The 23393-nt window shown below is 31.1% G+C and overlaps 1 protein-coding gene across 2 annotated transcripts in view; it reads left to right on the forward strand.

Annotated features, from left to right (window-relative positions):
- Nucleotides 1–23137, forward strand: part of LOC123004455 (ribosomal protein S6 kinase alpha-5-like) — a 37180-nt gene extending 14043 nt beyond the window's left edge. For both annotated transcript variants that reach the window (XM_044397755.1, XM_044397746.1), the window contains exons 3-8: nucleotides 3368–3586; nucleotides 6212–6327; nucleotides 10248–10445; nucleotides 20102–20240; nucleotides 20292–20469; nucleotides 20523–23137. In XM_044397755.1, coding sequence (XP_044253690.1) covers nucleotides 3368–3586; nucleotides 6212–6327; nucleotides 10248–10445; nucleotides 20102–20240; nucleotides 20292–20469; nucleotides 20523–22185 — 2513 coding nt within the window. In that variant the 3' untranslated portion in view covers nucleotides 22186–23137. The remainder of the gene's footprint in view (nucleotides 1–3367; nucleotides 3587–6211; nucleotides 6328–10247; nucleotides 10446–20101; nucleotides 20241–20291; nucleotides 20470–20522) is intronic.
- Nucleotides 23138–23393: the final 256 nt, after the last annotated feature.

The following is a 23393-nucleotide window of genomic DNA, read 5'->3' on the forward strand; positions in this document are numbered from 1 at the left end:
ATGTTATTAATTGAAAACAACATGAAATTACTGTCGACTCATTTTAATCAACAATTGTTTTCAGTTAAAGAATTGTAAAACATGAGTTGTAAATTATAAATGAAATTTATCAGTTTCATGATCTGGCATTGTATGAATTTCGTTAAAAAATGTAAACGTAGAGATATCCTGTCAAATCAACGATACATAATTGTTAATTTGCGAAATTCACTGACGTTATAATTTTTTTAATTAACGCACTTCGAACTCTGTTCTCTTATTACATCGACATGGAATGAACCAGCTTATCTGCTGGATTGTTCTTATCACTCAACGTTACGTATTTAGTAACTTAAAAAATTTAAAAAAACATACAGCGTGTCCCAGCTAAGATTTACTGAATTAAAAGGCTGCTGGGACACCCTATGCATTCTGGACCAATTCCAACATGTCAACGTCCTGCCAACACGCGTGCATACCAGGTGATAGGCGAAAAGCCAATCACACCACGAGAAAGACGATCATTGTGCGACATACGTAGTGCATGGTGGTACTCTTGCAGGTGATTTGAGGCAGGACTACCTACGGTCGTGGTCAGTGTTGCGTACGACCTTATAGGAAGGTCGTTACACTCGTGTTCATTGCAAATAAGCGAATTCATCTTTAAAATACGATGACTTTCTTTTCATACAAAAAAAAGTAACGTTATTCTATAATTCTGATTGTTTAYAATGACAATAGTATTGTTTACTTCTTGCTCGTTGAGTATTTAAATGATTTGATGGTAACGGTTAAGACTATCTAACTATAGATTTAATCTGATCGTAGTTTACCAGATGGAGTGTTCAAACTTATAAGCATATAAAGGATTCAGAGGCGTATTTTGACCCTCGTCAAAAATATCATCGTCATTATTCGTGGTAAAGGCACAAATAGACGGTTTCGTAAACAAATTCATTTTRCGAGGAATAATTATTTTYYAGATCATGTATGATTTTTCAAAACGGTTAATTATATCTTAGAAAGATTATTTTGTGACTTTCACTGTTTAAATTATTAGCATAACTAATTACGTCATTGACGTTTAATAATTTCATCAATTTAAATTTACATTCGTTAAGGTTGTTTTGCAAAAGTGGACGCTTTTTGGTTAAAATGTTTTCTCACATAATTGGATACAGGATAAATCTCAACTCTATACTAGTTTCGCCTAACAGATAAAGTTGCTGCGCAGAATGTTCTGCGACAAAGTCTGCTTTACGCTGTAGCATGAAATACAGTAACCAACAATTTACTAAAAAATGAGTTTTTTATACATTTTGATTTATTTTCATGCTTACATTCATTATTTCTTTGAAATTAATGAAAAAAATTGTTTTGTCAGAAAGCGCAGTGAAAAACAATCTTAGAAACGATTGATTGTATTCTATTTTTTAAGTAGAAATAACTCAAATAAGTGTAACTTTTTTATTTTTTAATTAATTTACATATCAATATAAACAAGAACTCTTAATCGAACTTTAAGTTGTTAGTTTGTATCTGRCATATCTCTGTTCTGGATTAAATCAGCAAAATGGTCGTTTTTTAGAATTGAAAGAGTTGAAGATAATAAAGTTGCTTTCTCAATTGAAAAAAAAATATTACTTAACATGTTTCGGCAATAAACTGCAATCATCAGCATAATTTTAAATTACGAGTATTACAAAAAATATGTCAAAGAAGCAGAGGCTAACAATTGACAGATATTATATTCCATGTTTAATGGCAATGTTCTAACTTTATTTTGAAATAAAAATATAAACATTAACCAAAAAAATTAAGTTTTTTTCGAAAAATTAAAGTTACACCTAGTGAAGGTGAACCTAGGTTTCTGAAACTTATCGCCATTAAGGAATTTATTTCAAATGTTTTTGGTTTCAAGCAGAAATCAAAAATTTGGGAACTCAATTCAATTTCTCGAGTTAAGATTTTGGGCTAATTGATTCACTGATTAAAAGATATTTTTGTGAAAAATTAGTAGTGTCAAATTTGGTGAATAACTGACAAACGTTTTCTATTTGAAATCAATATTTTCAGAATTTTTTTTGTTAAATTGAGAAACTAGAGTAAACAATTTTTTTGTATAGAGAAAAATTGACTAAATTTGGAAATTTTTGCAGAGTAATTGTAAAATACGCGACATTATCTCAATCCATAAATCTTGAAGGTGCTATGAGCTATGGCGTTTGTGAAAATAGTGTATAATAAGAGAGAAAATCGTTATGAAAATTATATGTCGAAAAAGGCAATTTTGATAAAATTTGGTGATATTTCGTCTTGTTTCTCACTTAGAAAAAATCCATTTCTCGAAACAGCTTAAAATAGCATCAATTTTAAAATAATTTGACTCTTTTTTGACTTGTTTTCTTAAAATTACAGAAATAAGAGAGTTATTTCGGAGGAAATCGCTCGAAGCAGACAAAAATAATTTTGATCAAATTTGATGATTTTTTATCTATCGATTTTTCTGAAAAAACTAAAATACCGCCAAAGTAAATTTCTCCCTCAAAAACAAGCTAAATCCTTCAAAATAGCGTTAACTTCAAAATATATAATTTGGTCGTTTTATGAATTGAAACTAAGCGTTAAAAAAAACTGGGTACATTGCTCCAAAATGACTCCAATTTTGATAAAATTTAATTTATGAGTTTCTCACTCAAAAAACCTAAATTTTTCGAGCTTAAACTAGCCCAAAACAGCTTCGATTTTAAAATATTTTGGTTATTTTTGACTTATCTCGATGAAATTACAAGAAAATGATAAAGTTTTTTATTCAAAAAAGCCTTTATCTGTACTATTATTATTAATTAATTGTTTTTGTATTGAAAACTGTTTGAAATTGTATTTACTTTATTTTAATTTTAGAGATGAGAGGTATTTGTAAAAATTAAACTAATGAACACTGCATCTGGCACTAATTTTTTTTATTATGTTTTAGAAACACCCACGTCTTAAATTGCTTTTAAAAAACGATATTTTTAAGTTAAATAATATGTGTATAGAGCTTATTATTACTTATTGATTATTAAATTATTAATCTTCTATTTTTTTAAAAGCAAAGTATTAAATTATAAAGTAGGAAAATCTTGGTTCGTTGAATTCTAGTTCTAACGGGGTTCTACCGTATTAATTAGCCTTTAAAATTGCTGTATTAGGAGTCATTTATTATTTTGGCTCGCATAGCTGAAGAATAAGTTAAATTAGCGAGTCTCTGGGCTTATTTCAACATCTTTCGAGCTTTAATAATCAACTTTTGCTTCACTCTGTAGGTGAAGAGAGATTTAATTTGATTTTACTTTGACCTTTAGTTAATGGAATAATATTGAGACGCATGTATTTTTTTTTTCAGCGTACGGTAAAGTATTCCTAGTGCGAAAACGTGGCGGAGCCGACAACAATCGTCTCTACGCTATGAAAGTACTGAAAAAAGCAACAATAGTGCAGAAGAAGAAGACAACGGAACACACGAAGACAGAYCGACAAGTCTTAGAAGCCGTCCGAGACAATCCGTTTTTAGTTACATTACACTACGCCTTCCAAACGGATGCCAAATTACACCTAATCCTCGGTAGGTAAACGTTTTCTTGGTATGTCCAGAGGTGGTCACCACGTGTGTCTAAAACTTAATTAACATTTGGCGTAACTGTAAAACAGTTTCGTTGTGTGGGCAAAGAACTACTTCGGAAATTATTCATTTAGCAGTGCTTTCGTTCCATTGGAAATGACCCCGTGAGTCATTCCTGGTGCAATAACTTGAGGCCGGCGTATTGAAATTATTTTTTTTTTGGGTCTTCTCAACTGACTCATATTCAGGCGTCATTGGATGGTTTCAGTGGAATTTTCAGGCCCTATCTGGATGAAGATGTTAGGTATCCGGTGCCAAAGCGCAGCTGGAACAGAGTCGATCACATTCATGTATTATTATAGTCGTTTGAGTAAACAGTTGGTCAACCTAAATAACTTAGTGACTTTCGATTCTTTARACTATTGTGTGACCTGAAAAAWTGCTATGATACACTGTTTACGCGTTAACAATTATAATTTGCACGTTTTTACTTGAAATTATGATGGAAAATACTGGCAACATTGTGTTTAAAATAAGTTATTTCGAGTATGCCCATCTGAAAGCAAGGTCACACGGTTTCAGGTAAACGAACTAATTTTTGTGGATTTTTGCCAAGGGTTTTCATCCGTCTAACATTTGTTCATTTTTTTAATAATTCGATTTTTATGGGCAACAAGGTACCCAAATTAGTAGTCTCAAGGTAATACCACCACAAAGTCAAGTAAACATTATCTAGTGAAAGTGAGTGAGATAAACACTTTCATATTTTATATACTTTCTCTTTTCTAAAACTGGCGACATTTAAGCCTAAGAAAAACAACTGCTTTATCTTTGTGTATTTAATTAAAAAATCAAAAATAATATTTACCTTGGAAAAATTGAGACGCATACGAGGTGTAACTAGAAAATTTTCTTACCAGACAATAAATTTACTCAAATTTAGTGAGCAGTTAACCACTACTTAAAGCGGTGTACCTAATAATAAATAAACGATAATAATGTAAATTTGTTTTGTACTTTAGTGTGTAAAATGTGTATACCTATCTACATTTATGATAGCACACAGACTGATAATGGTACTACGATTTATTTTCAATTGGGAACAAATTAAATGCACAGTAAAAATAAAAAATCTGGTGTGAATATAATATAAAATTAATAAGATATTTTAAATAATTTTTATCTCCATAAATTTATTGTATCTTCAACCGTATAATTTTGCAGCCGAACGGTGCGACCGATTTTTACCAATTGTTTCGTGCTGCGTCCCCTACCTACAAGTAACTTACATACCAAAAWTCAAGTATCTAGCTCTTATCGTTCTGGAGATATATTAAAGTAAAATTGACAGTAAAGACAATGAATGAATGTCTAGCAAAACTAATTAATTTAATATTCACACATTTACAAACAAAATGTTTCCGAGCAAAATCGGAATATCGCAAAGCATTGAAAAACAAAATTGTGGCATCAGGAGCACAGCAGTGCAAAGACTGATTACCATTTGTGCACAGTTTCCAGCCTTTGCTAAAATCATTCTTGCGCAGGGGCCCTTGCTAATACATATACCACCCTCCAATAATAATAAATATTCAGTAATATAAAAATAAATACCAATAATAAATAACATTGTAATAAATACATTGTTATGTAATCAAGACTGAAAATTCTTTAAATTTTATGTTGATTTACTAATTTTGATTAAAGTTACTGAGCGTTTATTATTTTTACTGTGCAAATTGGATTTTTTTACTGAACAAACTACAATAAAATACTGTGCTGCTTTACTTAGCATTTATTATTTTTACTGGTCAAAATATTATATTATAACTAATCATTTTTAATTTTTTACAAAAATTAATTAAATACTGATCATTTATCATTATACTGATCAATATTGAATTATTTACTGATCGCTTTATTCAATTACATATTCAAATCAGACGTATTTTAATTTGTAAATGTGGTCTCACATGCATCGTAATTATGATATTTTAGCAGGTCTACCACACGCAGAGAATTTTGTGTGTCATTTTAATAAGTAAATCAAGGTTACAAGGCCTTCAAAACCAAAAAATTAATGTGTGTTATGATTGGTGAAAAATTTGAGCAATATTAAAAATTCGTGATAACACGTTTATTTACTAGTAGTGGCTTTTGTTTGTACTTCTTAAGTTTCATAACGCTTGATTGTGTCGAGTTGCTTGTATACAAGGAGGGATAGGTTTTATTTAAATAACTAAAAGTAAACWAACRGTAATTTATAACTGAAATTAAACAGTCGCTACTTGCTTTTTAAACACGCCTTGTAAATTATGATACACTTGTAAAATGTCAACAAGAAATTCAAGAGATTGGTTTGTCAACAAATATTTCGATTTTAAGTGGAACATAATACTTGTCGTTTAATTACAAGAGAAAGTGATTGTTTCATAATTTAACCCAACATGTAACTAAAATTTCTGTTACGTTGTTTGTGTATTGACGTTGTTGTTTAGCAAAATTCCAATTAAAAAGCAACAATGTCACAAATACTGCGTCAGCAGATGTATTTTTAAGTRGATGAGCTTTTGCTACAACTTAGGTGTTTATTTACTGTAGAATTAAAAGATTCTGTTTTTTTTCCAGACTATGTGGCCGGAGGAGAATTATTCACACATTTATACCAAAGAGAGCATTTCACAGAAGACGAAGTCCGCATTTACATAGGGGAAATTATTTTAGCACTCGAACGCCTCCACAGTGTATGTATCCTGCGATGAAATTTTTTTTAGTTGTTTATGTTGAACTTGTGGGTAAATATTTTCCTGCAGACTCATACAAAGCAACAATTTTCATTATTTGTTGTTTAAAACGCTTAATTTTGTCCGAACGCAAGTTGTTATAAATAGAACGTCCTTCACAATAAAAGTAATACAGCAATCAAAGGTTGTTCACAAATAGAACAAAGAGTTTTTCGGTGCATTTACTGGATTTCGCTTTGTGTTTGAACTTTGGCTATTCGAGACATTTATTACAATTATTATCGTTTTAATTTATTCCGTGTGTCGTCTGTATTCTACAGTTTACCAACTTGAATTTTAACTACTGTCTATTAGGTCAAACAATCATTTATTCATTATTATCTACCACACTGTCGCATAATAGATTATTCCATGAATTCAACGAAATAATGGCGGTAATTAATTTATCGAATTTGGGGTCTAAGGCGGTTCGGTTTAATATTTAATTGGCTTAGGGTAGTTYCACAGTTTTCGAAAATTATTAAGCGATTTTTTAGGAGATTAGTTTATTATTTTATTAAAGGCGATAATATTCTTATTGCTTTTTCTTTTCGAATTTTCGTTGTTATCAAATTGGTTAGACCTTTATAAGAGAAAATACCAAACTGATACGACAATGGTAAACAAACATGTTGTTCGTTCTTATTACAATTCCACAAACCAAGGTCGTCTTGTGAATTCCCAAACCTGTGGAGAATTTCATGGAATTGTTGCTACTGTCAAAATATTCAAATGGTGAAATCGTACTTTCACTGATTATAGATTTGTGTTTTTTTTGTTGGAAGTAAAAATAGTCAATTATTTAGTGAGTGTGACTTTCAATCGGACATTTTTAATTTCTAAATTGCATATAAATCTAAAGTCTCGACTGTAAAATTATATCATCGGTTAATAGGCAATTTCTTTAAATGATTTTATTGATCTGGATTAAGTCATAAAGTTCATTTAGTTTTAATCTAAAAAGTGCACGCTTGGAACTTGAATTGATTAAATTTAAGAATTGACAAGTGTAGTATCATATCAAAGGTTATAATCTGATTTTTAAGTGCCGTTTTAATCCTGCAAAACGATTAAAAAAGACCTTGAGCGTGTGCCAGTGTTAAAATAACATTACACTCTTAATAAAAATTGAATTGTGCAAAATCGGATGTGTTACAAAATAAGGAAAACCTGGTTTTAAATGTAAATAAATTACAAACGATGCGCTTTGTCGTGTTGTCATTTGTTTTAAAGTTGTTGCTTCACATTTTAAATTTTAATTGCGGTAATTCACGACACGTGTAAACCAATTTCTGATCTTATTATAGGAAAGGTATTAGAATTACGGTTTCAGTTTTCAATTTTTGTCAGCGTAGAATTACACGCTTTGTGCTTCAACCCCTACTGCGGAGATACGAGGCATGGGGCTGACTACTTGGGTCGTTAACCCTTTAAAAATGTCGGTTTATTGTTTGGCCAAAATATTTATTATAATATTTCTACCTGTTATTGTTTTATTAACAAGCATATGTTCGGTGCGTGTCATTTGATCGAAAATTGTTTCCTTATCGGTTTTTCCGATAAAAATTAAATGGTGTTCACAACTTGTGATGCAAATGTTGATTTTTACARTGAAAAACATGATTTAAACAAAATTTTGTTTGTCGAAACGATTTATCATTATCATAGGTAATGTACGGTTTTAATGATAACAAATTAAGGAATTATTAGAACCATGTCGTTGACCTCGTTATTATGAACTAAGTATATCACATACTAGACACACGTGTTGTGCCTTTTATTGTCCGGACGAACTAAACATTCTTGGGTTTAGTGGAACTTTAATGCTGAGTTATCTCAAACCGCTCATGGAATATTTTATTGACCTTAAAAATACAATATTGAAATGTTACAGAGGCATAAAATCAAAAGGAGTGTTTTTTATGTGTAAAAAAATTGTTGAATTTTACAATTTTATCTGCTACCCTTGAATTAAGATTTGTTGCAAAATGATAAGATAAGAAGAGTCATTATTTTAAACAAATGGGCTTAAGTGGGTTTTAAGAAAATAACTAAATTGTTTCACATTCCTGAAAATTATAAGCTAAGATTTTTTTCTGGATAGTGTTTACATACACTAAAAATTATCAAATAAAAAATATTTTTTCCAATTTGGTTGTGAAAAAAAAATTATCACTAGTTACACAATATGACATTATTTTATCACTAGTGTTAAAAAGATGACATGAAGAATAAATAACAATATTTTTATAGCAACACCCCGACACTAGTATGATTTTGGAAAATTATTGAAATCACAGATTTAAAATTCGAATTCACAACCAAATTGGAAAAAATCTTGTATGAAATACGATGCAAAATCGCGTTTTTTTTGCACACTCGTGGTCCAATCTTCACGTCTCATTTTGCAATTTGTTGCATAAATAGCACAAAATACACAATTCTCCACTTGATTTAAATTTATGCACTTTTTGATTTTTGAGAGTAATGACATTTTTTTGAGAAACTTAAATTTTTTAGCCTTTTCGGTAGATCATTTAATTGTTGATATGACAGCACCAAAATATTAAATATTACATAACAAAATTTTCGAAGAAAAGTCATTCAAAAAGTGTAAAATCATTAATCAAGTTGAAAGAATTGTGTAATTTTTTCGAACATTTTTGCCAAAACAAAATATTTTCAATTTTCATTAGATTATTCCATAATTTTGTTGCTCACTGTATATTTAATTTCGTCTAAAAAAATAGAGACTATACCCGATGTCACAGAAATAAATGTATTATGTAAATAATGTATGTAATGTTTTSTTACTGTATGTATAACAATTCACCTATTTCGTTAACACTATTTGTTTTTTRTATCAAAATTTGAATTTTTTTTWATTACTCAATTCTTCACTTGATTTAAATTTTTACACAATTTGTTTTTCGAGTAATGGCGACATTTTTTTAAATGAAACTTCTATTTTGTTAGCTCTTTTGTTAGATCATTTAATTGATGAAATGAGAACACCAAAATATTAAATATTACATAATAAAGTTTTCGAAAAGAAAATCATTCAAAAAGTGTAAAATTTTAAATCAAGTTGAGAGAATTGTGTATGTTTTGCCAAACTAAATATTTTCAATTTTGCTGCTCACTGTATATCTAATTTCGTCCAAAAAAATGGAGACTATACACGATGTCACAGAAATAAATGTATTATGTAAATAATGTATTGCAGCTTCTGAAAAGTTCTGTTACTGCCTGTATAACAATTCACCTAATTCTGTAACACTATTTGTTTTTCTAGCAAAATTTTAAAACACTTTCGTGGCACTTTGAAGTCTTTTATTTACTGTCACTAGTGGAAAAAATTCCTTCTTGAATTAACAGCTCGAAAATATACTTTTTTTTATTTTTAAAGTCTACATATAGCCTTAAAAATTGGCGTTTTCACAAAACATATGCGGGAAAGTTTCTAATATTAAGCAAATCGATGAAAATATCAATAGAATTCCTTTTCAGGAACAAACCGTTATTTTCTATTGCAAACTTTCAGTTGTTTCGTTTCATTATTGGTTAAATTAGTTATTTGCTTAAGTATTTACAGTTCCCATCCAAACTTAAGATTAATTATTGCATTAACGTTCCAGTTTACTTTTAAATTTAAYCGTCTGCATTAAGAGCGGTACATTATTCTGGTCACCGAAACCACAGCTGTTACAATATGGTATATACAAGGTGTTTAACGCATCCTAATATAAAAGCTAAAGTCGCTTGATTACCTGTTGAGTCTGTTACAACACCTGGTCGTCTAGTCGTGATGCACAATGTTGTAGTAAACTAGGGTACATTTCAGGCTGATGTCGACTTATAAATATTATTTCTTGTTTCAGTTGGGTATCATATACAGGGATATCAAACTAGAGAATATCTTAGTAGACGAATCGGGACACATCGTCCTTACAGATTTCGGATTGAGCAAAGAACTACCTAGGGAAGGTGACAATGATCAAAGAGCGTACTCATTTTGTGGCACAATCGAGTATATGGCACCCGAAGTGGTCAAAGGAGGGACCCAAGGACACGATATTGTAAGTATCAACCAAAGAAACTTGATAAGGAATTGTAAAAAAATTCCTTTATCAGTTTTTGTTTAATCTACGGATCCTAAAAACTAGGATACGACACAATGTAAAACAAAACGTCTCCGTTAGTGAGGCCAAATAGCGCAGTTGTTTCTTTCCCGTTAAGTTTTAAGAGCAGTGAAATAAAAAAAAATGGCTGTATCTAAAAAAATAGAGCATTAAATTCTAAATAATAAGAGATTAAAGGCAATGCAAAAATTTTATTGAAAACTATAATTACTCATATTTTTAAAAATGGTGCGAATACGGTTAAAGGTACAAGAAAAAAATATATATAAAAAACAAAGTTGTACAGAATAAAATTTTCAAAAAAAAAGTCCACGAAAGATACCTCTATCTCCAATGGTTTAGGTCCTAAAGAGGTTCAAAAACGCTCAAGTGACGTATAATAATACGTGTCATTTTTACGTGGTCAAGAGATAGAAAATTAATTTAAACCTAAACGGTTGAAGATAGAGATATGGTCTCAAAGATTTTTTTGTAGGAAATTTAATTCTCTACAATTTTGTTCCCTACACTTTTTTTGTATCTTCAATCGTATTCGCAGCGTTCTCAAAAATATTGAAGATAGTACTAAAAATAAATTATACAATTATCAGTTTGCGTTCCGCACAATATTTTTGAGAACGCTGCGAATACGGTTAAAGATACAAAAAAAGTGTAACGAACAAAGTTGTAGAAAATAAAATTTACTACAAAAAAGACGAGACTATATTTCTATCTTCAACGGTTTAGGTTTAAATTGCTTTAAAGTGTTCCTCTGGCACAGAATCACCAGCAAAAAGGCAACGAATCCGTCGCTTAAGCGACTTTGAACGTCTTTGAGGCCTAAACCATTAAAGTTAGAGGTATGGCCTCGCGGACTTTTTACTAGAAAATTTAATTTTCTACAACTTTTTTTCTTACATTTTTCTTGTATCTTCAACGGTATTCGCAGAATTTTGAAAAACATGAAACGGAGCACAGATTTTAAATCAATTTTTTTTTCTCATATTTCTCGTGAAAAAATTAGTCATTCGTTTTTCACAGCTTATTAAGAATGTAAAACTCGACATTTTTATATTTTTTCCAAGTAATTAGACTGGTTGAATTTGAATTAATTTAAAACGATTTGAAACTGAGACGGTAAAACGTTCTAAGCGCCCTCATTTTTCCTCCGCCTTACTACTCTTGGGTCCAAAAAATCGAGAAATTTTGTATCTCGGTTCGTCTTTTAGTATACAGGGTGCGCTAGAACTCGCGCCCCATAGAGAAAAATGCCATAAAAAGTAAGATACCAGGAACATGGAAAAAATGTAAAAAAAATTCTGTTGGAAAAATAATTTTCCATTTTTTTTGCTACAGTCTATTAGAAGAGGATACAAGGAAGCTGTATTCTAAATTGGAACTTTGTTTAAAGTTATTTGTGGCTTCTATTGGCAAAATTTTTGTACTTTTACTAAATAATTATAAAAAAAAACATATACAAGATCATCAGTATCATTAAATAGACATGAAAAATGTCAAAAGATAAATGTCAAATTTTTTTTTGAATTTTTTTTATGTACCTGGTATCTTTTCTTTCTTAAAATTTTTCTGTTATTTTTCGATCAATTTTGGGCAAAATTTTGTAAAACAAGAACGTTTTTAAAGAAATTATTTTATAGAGAATAATTATTTTTTATACTGAAAGTTTGATAAAAACGCAAATTTTAACCAAAAGAGTAATTTTTTTATTAGAAAATATCAAAAATATTGTCATTTGCGACCCAGAGTAATTTTTCTAGCTAATTTTTGCAAAATTGCACAAAAAGTAAATTTTGATAAAGAGTATAATTTTCCAAGATTTTTTTTTCTACAAGCTATTAGAAATTTTAACTTTTTAATGTTATTTGTGGCTTTTATTGGCAAAATTTTTGTACCTTTACTAGATACTTATAAAAAAAACATATACAAGATCACCAGTATCAATAAATAGACGTAAAAAATGTCAAATGTCATAAATAAATGTCAAGATAAAATTAATAAAAAAATAAATTAAAATAAATTTTTTTCCATGTTCCTGGTATCTTGTCTTACTTGAAATTTTTGTCTGGGGCACGAGTTCAGACCCCCCCCCCCTGTATAGTTTAATCAATGGTGGTGCCAAGTAGCAATATTTGTCCATAATTTGGCATTTATAATTATGTCAGGTTGTGTTATACGATATTGCCTGGAAGCCGCGTGCGTGACTGCTTTTTGCCCTTGGGCAAAGTTGACCCGATTCTATGTCCAATGAAAACTGGGTTAGATTTTAGCAAAAGATTTGTTGCACTATCTGTCTCGGTCAAATTCACTCTCGCTCGAAGGTTTTGCCAACCATCTGCACTGTTTATGTAAAATATTGAACATTGACCTCTGCGTGTTCATAAAGAGGAGTCTGTCCGTGTTTTACATACATTTCTATCATTGGATTTAATAATATTAATGAGTCACGAATACTTGTGATGACAAAATTCGCCACCSAGTGATTGTAAAGCCACCTGGTCTTTTCTGATTATTTTCCAGACTGTACAAAGAAGTATTCCTCGCAGGTAAACAGCTGTGTGCTACTGGTCTTGTATGCAACCGAATTGATTTTTTAAACACYAAGTTTATTAGTCATGGAAAGTATGGATTTTTGCTTCAATTTTAATTAATTTCAATTGGRKATTTAAGTTAATATGGAACCCATATGAACAAGTCGGTTACCTACAAACCTAGTTAGATAATGGAGGTTTTCTATAGGTGCAGTGGATAAACAAATTAATGTCCTAGCAAGATGAGTAACCAACAACTATTTGAATAATAATCGAAATGACCTTTCAACTAACTTTGAACAAATTCCTAGACAAGGTTTGTTATTATTCCACATTTTTGACCTACAACTAAGACAAACCTACGCTGAGGTAAAGTGTAATTGCTGCATAACTCATAATTGATAAAAATAAACTCGCAAAATGCAACACATATTTTGCTCATTAGACATTGTCTGTTTATATGAAAATATCAAGGACGGTATTAATGAAAATGTAAATATTTTTGGACGATAAACTAAAAAAGTGCACCAAGGACGTTTCAACAAGCGATGTTTTATAAATTAAACTAATTAATATAGTAATAATTAAGTCGATGTAACTATTACCAAAAAAATAAACGAGTTGTCGAGGTTTCGGGATATAAAATATTGCTTTTTTATCTATTGTTTTATTTGAAAATTATTAAGTGTACACAAAAATTTAAAATTGCATATGTAGATATATGTAATTTTATTCACTAATTTTTGGAATGACACAAAAAAAATCTTTTATTGTGTGTTTTTGTGGAAACAAACTGAAAACACGTGCATACTGCAGAAATTAATCCAATGCGCATTGCGGGAATTTCAACAAAGTTTGTCTTTTGGAGATTTACAACTGAGCTAAATCGAAAATCTGTTCAACTTAACGAGGAATTCGATCTAAAGTCGATGCTCGGGACCCGCCAATCACGGTCAACTTATCGAAATTTCGAGATATAGAGGTCCGATTCATCGAGGTTTCACTGTAGTAATTTAATATCATTTTCAAATGCATAACACATTGTTTTAAGCTGTTCATTCAACAGAATTTTACGTTTCACAGTAGTTGTAATTTATTTTTCTGTGTTGTTTGCTAGGCTACTAAAATATGTTCTTACCAAAAAAAATCAACATTTTTTCATATTCAAGATCCACCGATGTTTACGTAAAATTTATGTGACAGAAATCTAGAGAATTGTTTATGTTACAACACTTTTTGTAGAATGTGTTTAAAATTCAATTGATTCAAGCAGTGAATTTTAGAAATATAAAAATCGGTGTTCCAACGGATGTCCAAAGTGCAGTTTTTTCATAGAAAAATGCGGAATTTTTAAAGTGTAGGTACACTAAATGGTTAGAAATTTTTAAAAAATGTCTACTACAAGAAATTCCAATTTCCTTTTGCAACATCCTGTGCGTTATCGTGGTCCTTGAAGCACCACCAAATTACTAGCAGTGTGCATTCCAGCCACGCAAAACATCATCGGATGTATAAATCAATGATTATTTGGAGCCTTCGGCTAGACACCTCGTTCTTGTGAGAAACGAGAGTAAATTCACTACAGCTCAAAGTGTTACGACAGTTAATCGAGAAATTCCTTTCATAATAACTCTTAGCTGTATCGAGGCAGGTTCAGGAAGTGAGCAAAAGAACAGTTACTGCGAACGTGGGATCACATTTGGAATTTTTAATTGTTGAAATGAAAATCGGCTTGTACAGAGTGCGCCAGAACTCGCACCCCAGAGAAATAAGATACCAGAAATTTGGAAAAAATTATATCTATTTCCAAGTTATGAGAGTTTCAATTCTGCGCTTTGAATGTTATTTGTGGCTTTTATTGGCAAAAGTTTTGTACCTTTACCAAGTAATTATAAAAAAAAAAACATACAGGGTGACCCAGCGAGTTGAGAAAGTCGATTAGTGACCTTTAAATGGTGAGATTTTTAAATTTTTGTACCTTTACTAAARAATTGTAAAAAACATACAAAATCATCAGTATCATTAAATAGACATAGGAAAATGTCAAATGTCAAAGGTTTTTGACAGATAGAATTTTTTAAACATTTTTTCCATGTWCCTGGTTTCTTATCTTACTTGAAATTTTTCTGGGGAGCGAGTTCTGACGCACCTGTATATATTTTTTTATTTTTACCATTTAAAGGTCACTAATGGACTTTTTCAACTCACTGGGACACCCTGTATACGAGATCATCAGTATTATCGAATTTTTCACACATAGAATTTTTTAAACATCTTTTTTGAGTAATTCCATGCCAAAACGATCACTTTTAAAACTCATTGTTTCTGATTTTCGTAAATTTGAGATATGTTTGGAAATTTTTGTTTTCTTTGGAACAGTTTATTAGTGACGGTAATTGGTAATTTTTCTATTTAATTTCCAAGGAAACGAAAAAAAATATGAGTTTTTKCATAAATTTTTTGAGAATTTTAAAAACCTGCATAATTGTTATTTTTTTTGTTTAAATAATATATTTTTAAATTATTTGTTAATAATAAATTTGTAGAATACATGTATTATCACGTCCGTAATGTACCTATTTATATCTACTATTTAAAAAAAAAAATCGTCACAATATGTTGATTTGTTCTTTAGATAAAAATTCTTTTGGTTACGAGAGTTTTTCAACATACATTGAAAAAGTAAAAAACGGTGAAATACGCGTCACTTATTTTTACACGTTTTATAAAATATCTCAAATTTACTAAAATCAGAAACAATGAGTTTTAAAAGTGATAGTTTTGGCATGGAGTTACTCTTTTATGTTCCTTATCTTACTTGAAATTTTTCTTTGGGGCGCGATTTCTGACACACRCTGTATTTTCAACGGAAACTATCAAAATAACAAAGAAGTGTCTATGAAAAAGGAASTTAAAAGGTGACGGATTTCAAAATATTGGCAATAATGGTGTAACTAGTCGAGTAATGATTGTAAATACTGCGGAGCACTATATCCTACTTTCACTGTTAACAGTGCTCAATGTTCCTTCTTCGTTTCTCAAGTGTCCGTTTCTCTATCGTTGTCCCACTTGGCTGACTCCGAATCTGACCCACTTCTGTCGTTTAACAGTGTACTTACCGGTCGCAATCGACTGGATTTTTTTTGAATCATTTTGTTAACTGTTCATTCTGGTGTACAGTTAGTCAGGTAGACTTTGGGGCACACTGATGATTATACACTGTTATGTGCAGAGTTGCACGCGCGAATACCAGTCTCAAGGATCGAAGAAAATGTTTATTTACAGTTGAGCGATAAATAGAAAGCATGGATAAAAATAATTCACACCACATGCCAGCGGTCTGTTAATCTAAAAATAAATTAGCACTATCAAAATTGATATTTTGAATATTTCGGACACTTGGAATTTATTCTCATTCTCCTAATAAAAGTAGGAGTCGCGAGACCTAGTTTCTTTTTATGAATGCAAACGCAGTAAATTGTTACATTGTGGAACAAAAACGCTATATTATATGAAATTTAAATAAATTATTATACTAATCATGAACTACTTTAAAAAGAGCGAGAGAGAGAGCACATTTTATTATACAGGCTGCGCCAGAACTCGCGCCCCAGAGAAAATTTTCAAGTAAGGTAAGATACCAGAAACAAAAAAAAAAATGACATAATTTTAGTTATTTTGTGCATATAAACGCTCTTTTTAGTTAAAAAATTAACTTTTTAAAAAGATTTTTTTTNGTTAAAATTTGCGTTTTTATCAAACTTTCAGTATAAAAAATAATTATTCTCTATAAAATTATTTCTTTAAAAACTTTTTTGTTTTACAAAATTTTGCCCAAAATTGATCGAAAAATAACATACAGAGAAGAATTTTAAGAAAGATAAGATACCAAGAACATGAAAAAAATGTTTAAAAAATTCTATCTCTCAAATATTTTTGACATTTAACATTTTTCATGTCTATTTAATGATACTGATGATCTTGTATATGTTTTGTTTTTATAATTATTTAGTAAAAGTAAAAAAAAATTTGCCAATAGAAGCCACAAATAACTTTAAACAAAGTTCCAATTTAGAATACAGATTCCTTGTATCCTCTTCTAATAGACTATAGCAAAGAAAAGTGGAAAATTATTTTTCCAATAGAAATAAATAGAGTCAAAGTGCAAACTTTAAACCCTTATAACTTCGAAATTTTTTAACATTTTTTTCCATGTTCCTCGTATCTTACCTTATTAGCATTTTTCTCTGGGGCGCGAGTTCTGGCGCAGCCTGTATATTAGAAATTCTTTGCTGTGTATTGAGTTTCGCAATAGAGGAAAAAGTGTCCTTTACGGAAAAAGTTATTGTGGCCCCTCCGTCGTGGTATTTCAATTTGTGTGCTGCTGTGAAATAACTAGTGTGCAAAACATTTGCAATCCTGCAATAATCTGGGTCAGAAAAGTGTGTCAGCGATTGATAGCATAGCATAGCATAGCATAGCAGCGCCCGAATCATATTGTACGCAATGTTTATTGTACCTGTTCGTTACAACACAATGAAATTGTCTAACGATCTTTGCGTTCAACTTTTATTAATTCTAGTACTCCACTTTAGGCGCCATATTTTACCTTCAATGTTTAGCCAACGTGTGTTTGTATGTACATAGGTGGCCTTTTTTCGCCTTGGAAAATTTCCTTGAGACGTGAATTGTTGCAGAAGATGCAATTTAATCGAGAACGACAGTAAAAACGATGATACTTTCGAAATTATGGAATAACACATGTATCACGGTTCATTTACATACAATTGTGTTTCATTCAATGTTAAACGAATTAAATTGATATAATACTTATTGTATACAAGTGTTAACACAGAAAAATAAGACGAAATTTTCATAAAGTGGAAATAACGATTTTCAAACTGTCTGTAAATAAATTCTAATCACAATTAAGAATGTTATTTTGTTTTTTATTTTGTAGTTTTAGAAAAATAAAACAAAATACAAATTGATTTGTCTAGGATTTTCTCGGTTTACATTTCCGGTATTAGGGTATGTATTTAAAATCAAAATAACAAAGGYTGAGATTTTATAGTACATRTTTTGCGAAATAACTTAAATTTTTCTGAATTCTGTTTTAAAAATTTTTGATAAATCTAAAATATGGTCTTTTCTGCGAAAGCACTGAAAAGTCACTRACAAAAAAATAATAATTTAAAAATAAATACAACTCAGATAGTTATTGTTTGATTTTCGATTTTTTTACTAAACGTATTGACATATGGGATGAAAAAAATTTATTTTGCGGACCGACTAAAATATCACATTGTAGATCTAGGAATATMTGTACGTTTTAATAATTTTGTGAAATATATGGTGAAATATAAAATGATTTTTGAGAAAAATCAAAACCAATCGCAAAACTTCCACCCGTAACAGGAAAAGACTTTTCTCCCTTGTAATACAAATAACTACATCTACGATGTAATGAATGTCATGTCGATTTCAATCAAAAAAATTACCAAAACTGAAGTTTTTGAAAAAAAGTTTAAAAAAGCATTGTAAAGTTAACAAAAAATTAAATACGGTCATTATATACACCAAACTTTTTTTTAAATTTTGTAAATTGCGACAAAACTGTAAKTCAATATGTAAAATGTTCCGGGGAATCGATTGGCGTCAAGAAAACTGCAAAATTCGTAATAGTTTTGAAGTTATAGTCGAATTTATATTTTTGATATTTTTGAATTTATCAGAAAATTTCTCGATAATTATTTATCGTAGAACTTTGATCTTTTTTGTGTATAATAGGAAATGAAATTTTCTTTCCAACGGTACCAAACATAAGAGGTTATCACCAATAAGCCCCGAGTTATTGGCAACAGACCGCTCCGGGTGCCAAAAATCACCAAAATTTCGACAAAAATCAAAAAAAATTTCAACTTTAAAATTCTTCCATATAACATTTTTTACATTTTTAGAGGTCTTAAAGACTCAAAAAAGGGCATAATACGTTATTCGGTCAAGTTTAAAAATTTGGAATTTTTTGAGTTTTTGAAGGTGAACGTAAAATCGTAAAAATAGTAAATTTACCTTAACTCGTAAAAACGTTTAAAAAATGGTTTTCTAGACCTAAAATTACTCGCTGAACACGATTCAACTAGTTAGAATACTCTACGATGCATAGTTTTTGAGATATTGAGTAATAAAGTTAAGAATAAGGCTATAAGCAAAAATTCTGGTTTTGCAGTTTAAACCCAAATAACTCGAGAACGGTATATTTTGACGATATGAAACAAGAGTACCTTTTTTATGAAAAAATGATCGGGCTTTCAAGTTTTAGTATCAAAAATGGGGATTAATAAGCCGAAAAAAAGTTATGACTCAAAAACTGGAAGGGCCCCATTGTCACCTTTTATGTATAAGATTTTCTTTTAAATCATATCAAAGAGTGTCTTTTTGTTCCTTAACATGCAAAGTTTCATAATAATCGAATAAACGATAATAATTGGAATAATTAGAATTCCAATTAATGTTCTTGTTCAATTAATTGATGTGTTTCAGTAAAATATTCTCCAAAAACCATTTTTCATACCGATTTTTTCTATTTTTTGAGGTGGGTCAATAAATACTSTGTTCTRATTTGTAGAAGCGTATTCGTGGTTAAAATTATGCCACATCTTTTTTAAATTTTAACTTTAGATTTTTWATACTGTCAAATWATTGTTTCAATTCAATTCAATTAACAGGCAGGTTCTGTGACAAATCTTAGCTGAACCAGMCTGTATTATAGCAGTGAATTGAGAATAACATTTAAGACACAGAAATAAGGTCATTAATGTTTGTGTTCCATCTTGTTTTTCGAGCAACTGCTTGACAGTTGGCACAAATACCAAACATTTATATGCACATGTGTATAAAATGACATTTGAAAAAAATAAATACACAAACAGTGCAAAGTTTGGGTAACGACCTGTATCAAACTCCTTGAAACTTGTCTATTTTTACTCATTCGTATTTTTTATCTCTTATTTATTTTAATTGTGGGAATACAACTCTTAACAAATAACATTCATTATTTCAAAGGCCGTTGACTGGTGGTCCGTGGGCGTCCTAACTTACGAATTATTGACTGGAGCTTCCCCTTTCACTGTCGAGGGTGAAAAGAACACTCAACAAGAAATCTCCAGACGAATCCTAAAAACTACTCCACCGATACCTGATTGTAAGTCTTCTTGAGTCCTTGAGATGTTCGATTTCTAATCACAATTTTCAGCATTAGGAAAAGAAGTAGCCGATTTTATTAGTAAATTATTAGTCAAGGATCCACGAAAACGGCTTGGTGGTGGTGAAGGAGACGCCAAAGAACTGAAAAAACACGTCTTCTTCAAAAATTTAGACTGGGAGAAGTTGGCTAGGAAAGAGATTCCTGCACCTTTCAAACCAGTCATTAGGTAACACAAATGCTCGAATTTTGTCTAATTTTTCTCAAATAATCGTTTTTTAGAAGCGAATTAGATGTGTCGAATTTTAGCGAAGAATTTACTCAAATGCCTCCAACTGATTCACCCGCTGTTGTACCTCCAAATTACGATAAAATCTTCAAAGGGTATTCATACGTGGCGCCCTCTGTCCTATTCACCAAAAACGCCATCTCAGACGAGATTTTAAAACCGGCCAAACAGCACGATAGTACAAAACTGATTAATTGCAAAATAAACAATTCGCAATTCTTCCAAACCTACGATATTGACCTAAACCAACCCATTTTGGGCGATGGTACATTTTCGGTATGTCGAAAATGRGTCAATTTACAAACMGGTAAAGAATACGCCGTTAAAATAGTCAGTAGAAAAAAGGATTGCTCACAGGAGATAAATTTATTGCGAGCTTGTCAAGGCCACCCCAATATTGTGACCCTTCACGATGTTATCCAAGACGAAGCACACACTTATCTCGTGTTGGAGTACCTCAAAGGTGGCGAATTATTCGAACGCATCCGAAAAAAATCGAAATTTACCGAATCTGAAGCCTCGGGGATTTTACGCAAATTGGTATCGGCTGTGAGTTTCATGCATTCGTGTGGCGTCGTCCACCGAGACTTAAAACCGGAAAATCTCGTCTTTACCGACGATTCCGACAATGCGGAAATCAAAGTAATCGATTTTGGGTTTGCAAGACTGAAACAAGAGAAGGAGTCGTTGCATACGCCCTGTTTCACCCTTCATTATGCAGCCCCCGAGGTGTTGAAAGGGGCCCCCGAGGGGTACGACGAAAACTGTGATTTGTGGAGTCTCGGGGTGATCCTCTATACAATGCTTTGCGGGAAAGCCCCCTTCCATGCCCGCTCTCGCGAGGAGAACGTCTCCTCGATCATGGAACGYATTAAAGGGGGCGATTTTAATTTTACTTCAACGGCGTGGAATGGGGTTAGTAATGAGGCSAAGTCGGTGGTGAGGGGGCTGCTTACGGTCAATCCGAGTCAAAGACTACGCATGAGCCACCTCGAGAGTAATRCATGGGTGCAAGGAAGCCAGAATTTTGTCTCAACGCCATTGATGACTCCTGATGTGCTTCWYGAGGCAGCCCCCGAYAAGAGTCTCCAAACGACATTCAATGCCTTCCATAAGGCCCAACGTGAGGGCTTCCGCCTCCAGGATGTCTTCAGCGCGAAATTGGCTCAAAGGAGAAGAATGAAGAAGAGTTCTTCTGATAATAATAGCACCTCCTCGTCGAGTTTCACCAGTGAAGGCTCTCTAAAAAGCGGACCAAAATTGTCTATCGATGTCAAAAAGACTGATAAAGTCAATGTGTTTAATTTTGGGGAGAATCGCGTGACTGAGTTTTTGGAGACGATGAGTGCGAATCCCTTGGATCCTGAGACCTCGTTTAGGGAATCGACTAGTTCCAGCGGGATTGTCATGTCTGATAAAAATTCAATCGATACGAAAGTGGTGAAGAAAAGACAGAAGAAGGTTTATGTGCAGACGAGATGGAGTGAGCGAATTAGAAGAAGACAAAGACAGGAGATTGARTTAGACCCAATTCCGTTAAAACCCAACAGGAAGCGGAAAGTTGATGAGAGAGAGGAGAGTATAGAGTCGTCGTCGAGTTGGAAGAGGAAAAAAACGACAGTTAGGAAATCAAAGAAAGGCAAGAAAGGTAGATAAATTTATTAGGTGTGATCTGTCAAAAGACATTAACGGTGACCCAAAGCTCGGTGTATATAGTGAGATGCAATAATGGAGAAAAGCGGGGCTTGGGGGCTCACCGGTTTTGCGATTGTGATAAAATGTTAACCTTAAAATGATGATGAATTCGGATTGATGATCACATTTACGTTAAGTTCCATTTAGGTAATAAATCATTATCATTAAGTGCACTTCTTAGGCTGAATCTTTAATTCATTAAATACCAAAAAGTTGTAAATAAAATTATATAAATTTTAAGATGTTCTACTCTGTGTAATAACGGTTTTATAAGAAATTTTATTATAGAAATTGCAATTAGAATGTTGGAATATTGGAATCGTTTTATGTATAATTTGCATTTTTGAAAATCTTTGATCCGAGTAAAATGAACGTTTTATTGAACATGACTTAGTGTTGTGTCTCGTGTTATCATTATTTATTTTCATTCTATTTATTCTTCCTGTTACCTAACTATGAAACACTTGTTTAAAGTTTATTGTTATTGTTATGTATAATATGCAAACACTTCAAGCTGAATGGATCATTGTGAAAATGTGTTTCTAGCATTCAATTACCTGGTCTATATTTAGTCAATATTGTTAGTTATGGGTTATATTGTAAGTTGATCCAATTGATTATTTACAATTTTTGCACTCAGGTACCGTTCTTTATTATTACAAATCACTAATTTGTAGTATTTTCATTACTTATTTATAGAAAGTATTTGTTTTAAATTATCTCACTATTTTTTAAATAATTTTCTTTTGCATAAATACATATGATTATGTAACGCAAAGTGTATATTCATAGGAAATGATGGAGACCAAGTGGACAGTGCCTTTCCTCTTTTCAGAGGCTGTCATGCTTGAAGGCAAAATTTATATTACTGTAACATGCCTTAATTATGTTAGTATTAAATATTTTGATTCTTTACAAGAGTTTTATTAAAAATGCACCTCATTTATATTTAATTAAAAAAAAAAAATTTAATTCAAGACTAAAGTAATCCGAATTAAGTTGTCAGTTACTTTACATTTCCACTCGTCTTCTACGAATTTTTAAAGTGAATTTGAGAAATAAAGTTTTTATCTAAAACACAATTAATTTCTATTATTAATAATTTAATAAATACTTACTGTTGCACTCAAAAATCACAAATTCACACACTTTACTTTGCAATAAACAAA

The sequence above is a fragment of the Tribolium madens genome, unplaced genomic scaffold, assembly GCF_015345945.1.
Source record: "Tribolium madens isolate multiple individuals breed KSU strain unplaced genomic scaffold, Tmad_KSU_1.1 Scaffold_11;HRSCAF=98;Tcas5.2_LG3b, whole genome shotgun sequence".
NCBI lineage: Eukaryota > Metazoa > Arthropoda > Insecta > Coleoptera > Tenebrionidae > Tribolium > Tribolium madens.